Below are 12,425 nucleotides of genomic sequence, written 5' to 3'. Positions count from 1 at the left end.
TCCATTCTAGTTATGGCCTCTGACGATTTGATGGCCGTTATTTCCAAGATTGCCCAGAACGCTTTAAACCCCTTAACACAACGCCAAGTAAGTGTGTTAAAAAAGAAGGACATAATCAAAAAACTGGTTAATAAGCGGGTATCCATATGGGCTCAAAGAAAAGTACTCTCTAAGGCTGGTGGATTCATAGGACCTCTAATAGGCATAGCCCTACCGCTAATCACCAGCTTGCTCAGGGGCCAATGATGGAGCACACTCATAAAATGTATTTGGAAGACAAACCACAATTAGAAACTCTACCCACACCTGTGGAGGATTGGGATGTATGGAAGGTTGCCACAGGCCTCATTACGAGTTTGGAGGTAGCCATGCCGTTATTAGCAGCATGGCTACCCCCAAACTCGGGTCCAGGTCTCGCAAAATGGGAATTACTGGGGCCATTCCGACCTTTGCAGGCCAGGTAATTCCCATTCGTGGGACCCGGACCCGGTACATCCCCATTCCCGCTAATGACGGGTCCATTGTTAGCATCCTGTCCTGCTAGCGGGTGCCGCTGTGCACGTCTGGTCTGACCAGGCGTGCAGAGCAGGACCCGCTGCAGGACTCGTAATGTGGCGGCCCGGTATGAACGGTGCCGGTCCCTTATCGGCACCGTTCATACCGGGGCCGCCACAGTCGTAATGAGGACCAATGTGTCTTGACTCTGAAATGAAGGATGTTTTAAACAGGCCTTATTTAACAGCTCATGATAAAGCAGCCTTATACACAAATATTCTGCATAAATACTTAAATCACGCTAGGCACAGCGATTCAGAAAAGAACAAACTAGCATTATACATGCCACCCAGTGAATCTAATTATGTAAAGGTTCCACGGCAGTAGACCATGTTGTGGTGGAAGTGGTAAATACACTTAGCCAGCACTATAGACCTAATACAAAACTACTGTTGCAGAAAATGGGGCTTGAAAGGGATGTGGCAGCGTGGACCGACAGGGGAGATTATATCTACAGAGGTACGGTTGGAAGGGGCTCAAACATGCACGATCTTGTATGGGATATTACAAGTCGACAGTCAGCTTCTGTACAAAAGGCCCCCAGCGGCTGGAACGAGTTCATATAAGCGGTTGCTGATTTAAATATTCCATCATCCATTGTAGGTAATGTTACACCACAACACATTCTGGCGAGGTTAAAAGCTGTTGACCCTGATACCTCACACCAACAGAGCCCTGTAAATACAACCAGGCCAACCGCCCCTATAAACAGATCCCGATCGCCCACTCCTGAACGAGGTGGCATGCCTTGGTCTTCAAAGACTCTTTACCTACCACATCACAATACTATGATGACCCTATTGCTTATACCGCTGGAGCGCCTAGGCCTCGCCGAAGACATACACATCTGAGTTGGTTGTCTGATTAATGTGAATGACTCATCTAGTTGTATTAAAAATGACCATTTTAAGTATTAATTGCTAACTTTTATCCTTTCTGTATTAAATATGTCTTTTAGAAATAAATATGTTTTCAAGTAATAAAACGGACTGGTTGTTTATTATGTTGCCACATCTATGTATAATTAACCCAAAGAACTTGTTGATTTTAAAAAAAAAGGTAATTTTTTTCATACAAGATAACACTGAATAGAATATTGTGAGAAACCTGAAGGTCTCTCACTCGCTAGTCCCCGCGGATCTGTCATCCAGGTGGCCAGGACACGCCCATCGTTATTGGATCCAATTCCTGGGGGTGGACCAGTGCGTGAGGATCACCTGGATGGGGGGTCTTCTGGATGTGGAAGTTGGACACACCGAAGGGTGAGATGCGGTATCCCCTTCCTTAGGATATCTTTTCATCATGTCCCAACACAAGGGTGAGGCAGAGTCAAGCAAATGCTGATAACTACAAACACCTGACTACCCTTTCCCTTCCCCATTTGGATAAAAGGTGGAGCAAAAGAGCACAATCCGAGCAAGGTCGAACGCACGAGGAAGCAACCATTCCAGGACGGCAGTTCAAACGGAGGAGAAAGGCGGTGAGAGGACATCAAGGAGGCAGTTGCTCTTGCCCTTTTCAACCCAGAATTGCTAAGCTTCCGATAAAAGAAACGTAAGCTGGCAAATGATGTGACAGATGTCAGCGGTACATGGAACCCTCCTGCAGTGATAGCCAGGGCAGGGAGATGCAGTTCCCATCGTGGTACCATCCTTGACTCCAGCGGCAAAGGAATCACCAACGAGATCAACACAGCCGGTGAGTGGGAAGAAATTGATAACAAACCGGACTGTGTTAGGCTCAAGGTTGCAGTGGCAACATTAAGAAGATACTGAGACACAATGTCTTTTGTGAGCAAACTTACTACCAGAGTGGTCCGGCGCCTCGTGGGCACTCAGTCGAAGGTCTCTAGCGGGTACCCCTCTTATAAACCAAGCGACTGTGTTGACCAATGGGAAGAAAGAAACTACAGATACCAAGAGGCCATAAGGAAGGTCGGCATATAGTGTTAAGGTAGTCATACAAAGGTCAAGTCAAATCCCTTGTACAATCAAAAGTCTTTGACCCATTGCAGAAGTTTTGACATTGTGAAGCAGGCGTTTGCACCCATCTGAGGGAAACGCTGTGTGAACTGTGAATGTGTGAAACTGCGCTTGCAGAAGGCAAACAGAGTGACCCAGCGGGATGATTCGCCCTTCGGGAAGTCTCTGTTTGAATTGGCAAGTGCTCTGGTTGGTCTAAGCCCGACTGAGGGAGACTGACGACTGAGAAATGGAACAGAGCCCGGCTCAGGGCGATCCAAAGTTGAAGGGTTATCATAAGACATAAAGAATACCAGAAGAAACGTTTGTTTTGTTGTTTTCGTGCATCAGGCCCTCTGAAGCAAGAGACTTTGCATGAGAAGAGACTTGGATACACAAGGCCCTGATATTGAGAAAAGGAACTGTAAGCTTGTGCCAGAGAAGCCCAGGAGTGTGCTGTGCTCGAGAGTCCACCTTGTCCCGTACTATAAACGTGGGGAAGGGAGACCCCGGCCATAACATCCTGACTGGAGCTCCACTAAGCTTTTTCATAAAATACATATAGAAGGTGGAGATAGGGAGAGGTGACTGGGCTGATACATGTGCTAATAGCATTATTGTCCTTTGCCCTTCATAAACACTTGTTTTGTTTGTTTTTGTTTTATTGGTTTCAAATGAACATACACAATGAACAAAAATAGAAACCTTCAACAATTTCTTTCCATTCTTCAAAATAAAACAATCAAATTATCACATCCTATTCGTACTTCTATAATCAAAATAAAGGAACAAAAAGAAGATCTAAAACTCATTCACGCCTCATGGAGACAAATCATTTCCAGAATTTCACAGGGTGTTCACAGTGGGAGAGAAAGAGTTAAAGTCAAGGGAAAGACCCTCACTCTTAACAAACACCACGGTCATACCCTGTAAATAGAATCACAATGAATACATTATCAACAGAAGAAGCCCATCTCAGATGACACCGAATTGCACTGTTTACAACTATAAAATACTCTCCAAAGATTTCATAACAGCCGTAACGAGACCCAATCGTTCTCCCAATAGGACCAGTTCCCACCACTCTTTCGCTGATAACGACCTTGTCTTTTGTAGCTGGTCTCCAAGGTACAAAGTTCTCAGTTCAGTTAGAGCTGGACATGAGGTAGCTAAACGAGCTAGTGATTCCACCTGAGGCCTACCCTTACAATATCTGCATAGGACCTCCTCCCTTTTTATTTGATGTCTCTTTAATTGGATCTCTTTGGTTGGAATAATGCTTAATCGATATTGCAGCAATATTTCTCTATAATGGGCCGAGGGGAACTTCTGTAAGTACCTTGGTACATTATTCAGCCCTTTCCTCTCTTTCCACCATTCATAGTTTGCTATGTCCCTATCTCTAGCCTCAATGGTGTCGAGCCAATCAGCTTTTATCAGTTTGTCTTTCACCTTGAAAGGGTTTCCCATCAGCATCTCCAAGTAAATATTGTGGTGTTGCAAAATTGATTTAATTTTCAATTTCCAGCTGTTCACCACTTTTTCATCTGGATGATGCGTGGCTAGTAAGATAGAAGGGGTTGGCCCCTGCCAGATGTTACTCATTTCCGATATAGTGTAATCAATTTCCATAAGACTATCCACGCTGTGGACTGTAATCAGAGCTTGTGCCAGATGGCCACCACTGGCATTGAATTTGGAAGTTTCAAAATCCTTCGCCAAAAATAGCCCTCCATCAAAGCCCATACTTTCATGTAAGGTTAAGTGAGGTTTCTGCACCATAATGTTAGTACTTTCATCACCTTTTGTTTGTAGAAGCTGGTTATTGGAGTTAATGAGTACCTGCCATATGTTCTATGAATAACCACCCCTTGTGTTGTGAGTTTTTTCAATGTATCCCTTAAATCGGTGTACTGGCCGCTTTCATTCAAGTTCTTGTTTATCATGCTTCCCAAGTACACAATTGAGTCAACAAATTCTAGTGGTTCAGTCTCCACCTACCATCGAAAAGGCTGCTTCCTTTCCCTACCTGCGGCCTTTTATTGTCAACACCTTCGATTTTCTTACATTTATTTTCATGCCATTTAATTTTAGGTAATCATTGAAAGCATCCATTCTTTGTTGAAGACCTATGGCAGTCAGATCTAAAAAGACAATGGGCCTCATTATGAATGTGGCGGTAAGGCAACAACGGCGCCGGTAGTGCTACCAGCCCCGTTGTTACCATACCGCCACATTACGAGATCTGCTTGCGGGTGCCGCTCTGCACGCCTGGTCAGACCAGAGCGGCACCCGCAAGCAGAAATCGTGATTGATTCGGCATCGTTATAAACGGTGCCGGTGCAACCATGCTCCCAGGACCCCGGCCGTACCGGCACCCGCGAATGGGCAATTACCGGCCCATTCAACTCGTAATGGCCCGGTAATGGCCCATTCGCGGGTGCCGGTAGCGAGTTTGGTGCTAGCCGTGCCCTTATTTAGGGCAAGGCTACCGCCAAACTCGTAATCCAAAGGGCCTCATTACGAGTCTGCCGGACCGGAAGCAACAGTGGCGGTAAACCCACCGTTGTTTCCGGACCGGCAGATTACGAGTTCTGCAGGCGGATGGTGTCAGTCCCGCCAGGTCTGACCTGGCGGGAGTAAGGCCACTTGCCTGCAGGCGGAAATGGAAATACCGGCTCCGTCATAGACGGAACTGGTATTACCATGGTCCCCATTCCCATAGAATCCTATGGGACTCTATGGGAATGGGGAACAACACAGTTACCGCCTCTGGAATTACCGGCACCCAGGGTTGTAATACCCTGGTGTTACCGGGTGGTCCGGAGGCGGTAACTGTTTACGGGTCCGTCGGGTACCTGCCGGTTTTTCCGGCACGGTTACCGCCGGACTCGTAATGAGGCCCAATGTCGTCCAAATGTAGGAGCTAGGGTATATCAATATTATTGAGTTTGGGGGCGGGGGGCTCTAACATCAGCATGGGATTTCCCCACGTCAGATAAGTAAGGTCTGAATAAAAGTGGCGCCAGCGTGCATCCCTGCTTCAGCCCACAGAAAGTATAGATCTTCCTCGACAGGGACCCCTAAACACTTTTGTCTGTATGTAAGGTCATATGTCGGGACAAAGTCATTAACTAGAAATATGGAATAGCTTTGCAGCCAGTAACGATACAGTGATGCCATGTCTTCATTGATGCATCCTATGAAACTAGCCAATAAAGTCACGTTAAAAAGGATTTCAAAAGCAAAGTTTTCACCGCCCATCTGAAATAGAGTGAATCACATTTCTGCCAAGGACCAATCATCGCGGTGGCCTGAATTTAGGGAAGTTGCCCAGTGTGAGTTGATTGCTTTTATGCATATTTACTGAACACTGCAGGGGATTAATTTTGATTGTGCATCCTCCAAAGCCTCCCAATCATTTGTAATCTGTTAAACTACCTATTGCCTCTGATTGTACCTGCCACCTGCATTTAATTTATGCATGTAGTCTTTATTTTAGCTCTTTGAAGAGACTAAAGTCAAACTAGGAATCCTTCATGATCATTTTATCCCATTAGTGGCAGTAGACCTACTCCAACATCTGGTTTTGTAACGAAAAATAAAGAGAGGATACCCAATCTGGTATGAACTATAATGAGGAATAATCAGTCCTTGCAGTATAGTTAATTGATCCATGCATATTAATACTAGCCTACATATAATTCAGTGTTTAGCAAGGAATGTATGGAGCCGTTACTGGGATAGTGTGGGCCTGTGCTCAATTTAGCAGGGTGTAGAAGGCCACATACATCCAGTCATTTACAAAATATTTAAACTATGTATTTATCTTGCCCGTTTGCTTAAATTTCCAGGCTGATTGGCTCTATGTGGTTGGACGGAACGGCCCACCTATGCCCAATACGTTGAGTCCACAGGAAGTTCATAGAGGACTGCAAGAGTTGTGTAATGGATGCCTCAGATATATTGTAAGTAAAGAGAAGAAACATCTGTACTTAAATACTTATGTATATGTGTGTGTTGTGTACATTGTTGTATGCCTGTGCCATCCATCTTGACAATTGGCTTTATTTGTCAAGGTCTTTAAGTTACTATATCCAGCGACTGCATTTGTTCTCGCTTATGTGTGGTACCAGGATTTGCACATCTCTTCTGTCAGAGATCTGAGGTGCCATGTTTGAGTGGACACAATAGGGGGTTGGAAATAGAGGTAACTATGACACACTATATTAGCACTAGAACGATTTCTTATGACAAACTTAGTGCAAGGTATGCAATACAAGAAGCTCCACCAAACTACATACACATACATTCCACACTCAGTAATATGGGCAAAGCCATCCTGAGATACACCAACAAGAACATTAAAGACAAATAAGCTATCCTATCGAGGAACAGTAAGGGGTCCATGCTTCAAGTTTATCCTCCGCAAAAAGCCCTTCACCCAGTACCAGATAAGATACTGAGTCACAACCCATGTGAATAATCAGTTTGCTCTGGGCCAGCGCTGACATCCTTGGATACAACTTGACAACAAAGTGAACAAACAGAACTGAGTAAGGACAAAATCACTGCTAAAAGTTTCTCTGTTCGGCCTGCCTATATTCCCCAGAGTCTCTGATGCCTCTTCATTCTAATTTCTTCCCGTGAAGCCCTCCTTTTTTATTTTCTCTCAATTGCCTTTCCCTATTACTTTCCGCCAACTGATAATCTTGTCTCTTCTCTGCTTCTGAGAGGATTCTCTTATTCTTTCTTTCACTGGTCCTCTCTTTTCTACAGCCCATCTCCTCTTTCCCTCTATTTTCCTCTCACCCTCTTTCTGGTGTCTACTTTCTATCTGGCATCTTTTAGCTATCTTTTGTTTTCTATTCACCCAACTGGTCGTTCTCCACTGCCTCTGTATCCCAGAATACATTTTCTCCTTGCTGGTATCTTTTTTCTCCTTATTTTGCATGGCAGGGCTTTCAGATGTTGTCCCTTGTGCTCATTTTGTAATCTCTGTTCTGTGGGACAAGACTGGAACCACTTCTCTCTGTCCTTCCCTTGACACAAGATTTATCCATGCTTCTCCTGATGGAGTGTAAACGGTTATTTCCTGGGTCTGGAGGGATTAGCAGACCCTACCAACATGACAATCAAAGGGTAAGAGATTACCGAGCCCTGGGACTCTCCACCGCCAGATACTTCCACGGGTTTGGCCTGGGGACTAGTGCCTAATTTGACTTCTCAGGGAAGTGCAAACCATTTAAGCGCAGCAAAGGTAAAACATTGACATCTTTAACAATGCACATTTAATTGACAACTCACCCAGTACTATTCTAATATTTTAGAAGTGGAGGTACTTCACTATGGCCTACTTTTGAAGTAGGAGAAATCTATGCCTCTGCTGATCGAGGCTGTGTGAGTCAATGTACAGGGGTATTCCCTGGGTTAGAAGGGATTAGCAGACACTTCCGACATGGCATTCAAATGAATAGGATAGGTCAAGGCATCATAATGCTGACACCAAAGGCAACAAGCGCTGCCCATTAGTTGCAGAAAGAGTGAATGTATGGGGAACACCTTAGATGAGGGAACACTGAGAGACAGAGGAGTTGCTGGCTGAGGAGGCAGAGAGACAGAAGAGGCATGCATTATGTGCACCAGACTGTTTAAGGAGGCAAGGAAACATGGCATATATTTAAGCAATGTGTAAGCCGGTTGAGTTTTTATGATGGCCATTTGTAATTTCAAGTCATGCTTTTTCTTGCATTTTCTACTTTTTAATGTTTTTTCTTTTTTATGTTTAAAATCTTTTATTAAAATATTATATATGACACAAGCAGGTGTACCCATGCTTTACATGGTAATTCCCACTTCAGTCCTAATTTGAAGTTTATTTAATGAACTAAACCAATGCTTCTTTGTGGAAAAGTTATTGTGAACACATTGTTGTTGTTTGCAGCTCTCGAGCAAGCCACATAAATCTGACCATGAGAAATGCATGAATCCGGTAAATCATTTCCAACTACTATGAATTGGAGCACTGAGAAATGCGCAGCAACATTATTGGTGTAACAAATTACAGACGAGGCAGCAGCGACCTCAACATAAGTGCTGTACGTGTAGGGCTGAAGCGTGATATGATATGATATGATGTGATATTTTATTTGTATTGCGCTCATACACAAGTATTTCAGAGCGCTACAAAGCAAGGGAGGGGAACAAGGGAGAACAAATCAATGATCTTACTAGGCCCAGTGACATTGAGAACGCGCAATGCATGGGAAAGGGAAAGGGGAGAAAGTGCATGGAAGGGGGAGAGAGTAGAGTGTGGAGCAGAGGAGACCAGATAAATAATAATAAATACAAATAAATAGATAATAGAGGCAATGAACAGCGGTAGTGCAGCCAGCAAGTGACAAGTGCAGTGTTTACGGCAGCAGACTGGGTAGGTCTGAATAAGTGCGGAAAAGGAAGAACATGGGGAGGGGGTGTGGTGGGAGACTGGATGGGGACTGATACAGTCCCCATTTCAAGGCGTGGCCAGGTGGCAGTGCGGGAGGGTAGGAGGGTGTCAGGGTGAGCAGTTACCTGGGCCCAGGGGACAGAGGGTGGACAGGTGCACAGTGCCAAGAGAGAGTAGATCAGCAGGGGAGAGGGGGAGTGAAGGTAAAAGCAAAGAGTAAGGTCTTGAGGTGCGTGTAAGCTTGAAGTGCTTTACCTGTACCCGTACATGTACAGCTGAAGCATGTAAGCGTCGTACTGTTGGGATGGCATGCATTCATCAACTTCTGTGAGAAATTAAGTTTCTTTAATTATCATGAGATATTTGCCACAATGTGGTGGGCACTATAATTGCAGACACTATTGAAGAGACATGCACCATTTCCTGTCACCTGCATTACTACAAAAGCACCATATTTTCTTACCTCCATGACTTCAAAAGTTAGTGCCGCTAATGTCAGCTAGAATGCTGCTAGTGTGGAAAGTTTAGGAACAATGACCTGCTGATGTTTTTCATGGACTGCTGAACCTTACGAACAATGAACAAAGAACTACGGCAGAGCTATAGCACGAAGAGCCAAATGGCAGACCGCTTAAAAAATAAAAATCCCAAAAAGTTATATTTTATACTTCTTACATTGTCTACACCATGGAACCTCCCCACACGCCAAATTTCAGATTTGTGTATTATGTTGGGAAGTATGCTGAACATTTCAAACAGGCACACCCACATAGGTGGGAATTGCAGACCGCTTAAAAAAACAATTTTAAAAGAAATTAGAAACATCAATATTTTATACTTTTTACATTGTCTACACCATGGAACCTACCCACGTGCCAAATTGCAGGTTTGTACCATGTTGGGAAGTATGTTGAACATTTCGAAGACACGCACGCATATCCACAAATTTCCTTTTATATAGAGAGATTAATGATAGAACTCATGACATCTCTGTTTAAGAACAACAAAGCTAGAACATAACTAGAACATTTCAAATGAATAGAGTTGAACTGGTTCCTAGTGATAGCCTCGACATCCAAAGCATCGACAAACCATAGCATAGAGGAAAGAGCATCTAAAAAAAACCCATCAAATGCATTTAAAAAAAATAATGTTGCGGGGGGGATACCCCCAACCCCCTTTTTAATGGTTTAAAACACATTTGTAGTAAACTAAACCCTTTACCATTGAAAAAAATGCATTCAATGTTTTTTTTTCGATGCATTTTTTCAATGCTATGGTTTGTCGATGCTTTTTTTTAGATGTAATGACCGGATACCAGTTTAACCTCTTCTCCTTATTAGACATTTTTAGGCCTAACAGATGCATGGATTATATAACACATTGAGCGTGTTCAGAGTAAACGGTTTATTCGAATATCCACCAACATGCTTGGATGGTCTGGTGGGAAATTTCTCTAAACAGAAGCACCATTAGATGTTGATTTATATATATATTCACTACAAAAAAACTTTGTTGAGGGGACGTCATGGTTAAGTTGCCCTACGAAAAACCTGTGCACTTCACAACAAAAAAAATGTTCGCCCTCCCCATTGTGGTTCAAATTAAAAACGAAAACCCCCTGAAATTCGCCAGTTATGGCAGACTGAGCCCCCTTACTTGCCATCACCACTGTGCACTGCTAACACTAACAGCCAGAACATGAAAGCTGCCCTCTGAAATGTCACTGATGACATAACTGACGACATCACATGTTTAGCCTCTTTGTTTTCGTTGCATGCCATTCAGTAAAAAAACTTTGTTAAAGGGATGTTATCCTTCACAGTGAGACCAAAAAACACTGCACATTCCCCATTATGGTAAGCTAGGCAACCATAACTGCCCACACCACTGTGCACTGCTAACACTAACACCCAGGACAAGAAAGATGACATCACAAATGGCAGGCTGCAGAAAGCAAAAAAGAAACTGTGTTACCGTTATGGCAGCACTACATTTGTGTTCCTTGATAAATGTGTGGTTATGAGCAAGACCTTTACCAGAAAGGCAGTCCCTGGTGGACATGGCAAGCTCATTGCAATGTTTTCTCCCTTGCAGTAAAGGCCAGTAGCCATATCCCCGACATTGTGGCCACTACCCATACATAGAGGCTACTCCTCAGAGACGTAAGCTGTACCGTTGATTTGTTATGTACATTACGACACTTGTTAAATATGAAAAGACTATCACATGCACAACACGAAGCTTTTCAGTCGTTGTCAATGACCTTTACATACATGTGTTGTACATGTACTCATTTCTTTCAGTAAAAATGTGCGTGAAAAAAGCAAAGGACTAGTGTACTTACGTTGACATAAAATGCCACACAAACTCTGTGATGGGAAGCGCAATAACATCACAAATACTGGAAGCAACACCATTACCACTCACCTTTCGACACATAATTTTGTAAGTGGCACAGGTCGAAAGGTGTGAAGATATTTGTATTGGGAGGGTGTAACTATATATTATTGTGAAAACATTTCTGTGCATAGGGCATCTGGGTGACAGAAATTGGACTGACGGTGACAGAAATTGACCTGACGGCACTAATGCATATGAGATGGGCCTGACCCTCCCGTAGCCAATGCAAGTGGTATGGAGTACCTTTCTCCATAATGTTCCTTGTCAGCTTAAACAAATGCGTCCATATGGACGTACGTTAGCGTGATGTAGCACCTACAAAAGAACACATTACGACCTGCAACATAGCATGCCACATTGTGAAAACAGAGTAAATTTGTAAAGAAAACACTAACATTTAAAAATGTGTCCAGTAGTTTTATTTCACAATAAACTGAGCAAAATCATCGCCCTATGCAAGTAGTAAAGTAGTTTTGTTTCACAATGAACTGTGCGAAAAGATGGCACTATTCAATTTTCCATAGAAGTATTAAGTTTGTCTCTTTGGTCGACAATGGGAATGTTAAAGGCCACAATGTTTTTTTCCACACACAGAAAGTAAGCGTTGCCGCCACAGCAGTCGTTTTCCTCCCACATTGATGTGCAAGACGACGTCAACCGCTGTGATCTACACCACCAGAAAGGATGGAATGTTACTTCTTATAGCGACAGCAGCGTAGGGACACAGAGGGCCCACAAGATCATCCTAGTGAATTATGACACTCAGACAGCCGGTTATGAACAGTTGCATTTGACGGTTAAAGAAGCTGTCACTCGGCAGCTCTAATCCGTGACAATCACAATAGGGAAGGAAGTATCTGAGGACGAAAGGGGAATTAAACGATGTATGAATATGCAACCTTTGCATAAACCACAGTTGTAATACATACCATTTTCAGTAAAAAGGTAATTCAATAGGAGGAAATGAAGTGGGACCCTAGGGGCCGTGACAATGTGCAATGTCCATAATTGGAAAAATAAATCGAATGGCACAGAAAGCTTGAACGCCGTTATTAATA

General features: G+C 43.5%; 1 protein-coding gene across 2 annotated transcripts in view; it reads left to right on the top strand.

The window, feature by feature from the left end:
• The window catches only part of LOC138497151 (uncharacterized), a 572,420-nt gene that overhangs the window by 396,121 nt on the left and 163,874 nt on the right, over nt 1-12,425 (top strand). Inside the window, exon 5 of one of the 2 annotated variants that reach the window (XR_011278526.1) lies at nt 6,371-6,456. Coding sequence is in view for 1 of the 2 variants with exons in the window: in XM_069620428.1 (XP_069476529.1) it covers nt 6,371-6,484 (114 nt within the window). In the remaining variant the exon portion in view is untranslated. Of the gene's footprint in view, nt 1-6,370; nt 6,485-12,425 lie in introns of those variants that run through there. The other variant, XM_069620428.1, reaches the window with a different exon arrangement.

The sequence above is a fragment of the Ambystoma mexicanum genome, chromosome 5q, assembly GCF_040938575.1.
Source record: "Ambystoma mexicanum isolate Mex_15411 chromosome 5q, UKY_AmexF1_1, whole genome shotgun sequence".
Lineage (NCBI taxonomy): Eukaryota > Metazoa > Chordata > Amphibia > Caudata > Ambystomatidae > Ambystoma > Ambystoma mexicanum.
Note: the sequence above shows the minus strand (reverse complement) of the source record. Positions and strands in the feature narration are given on the sequence as shown.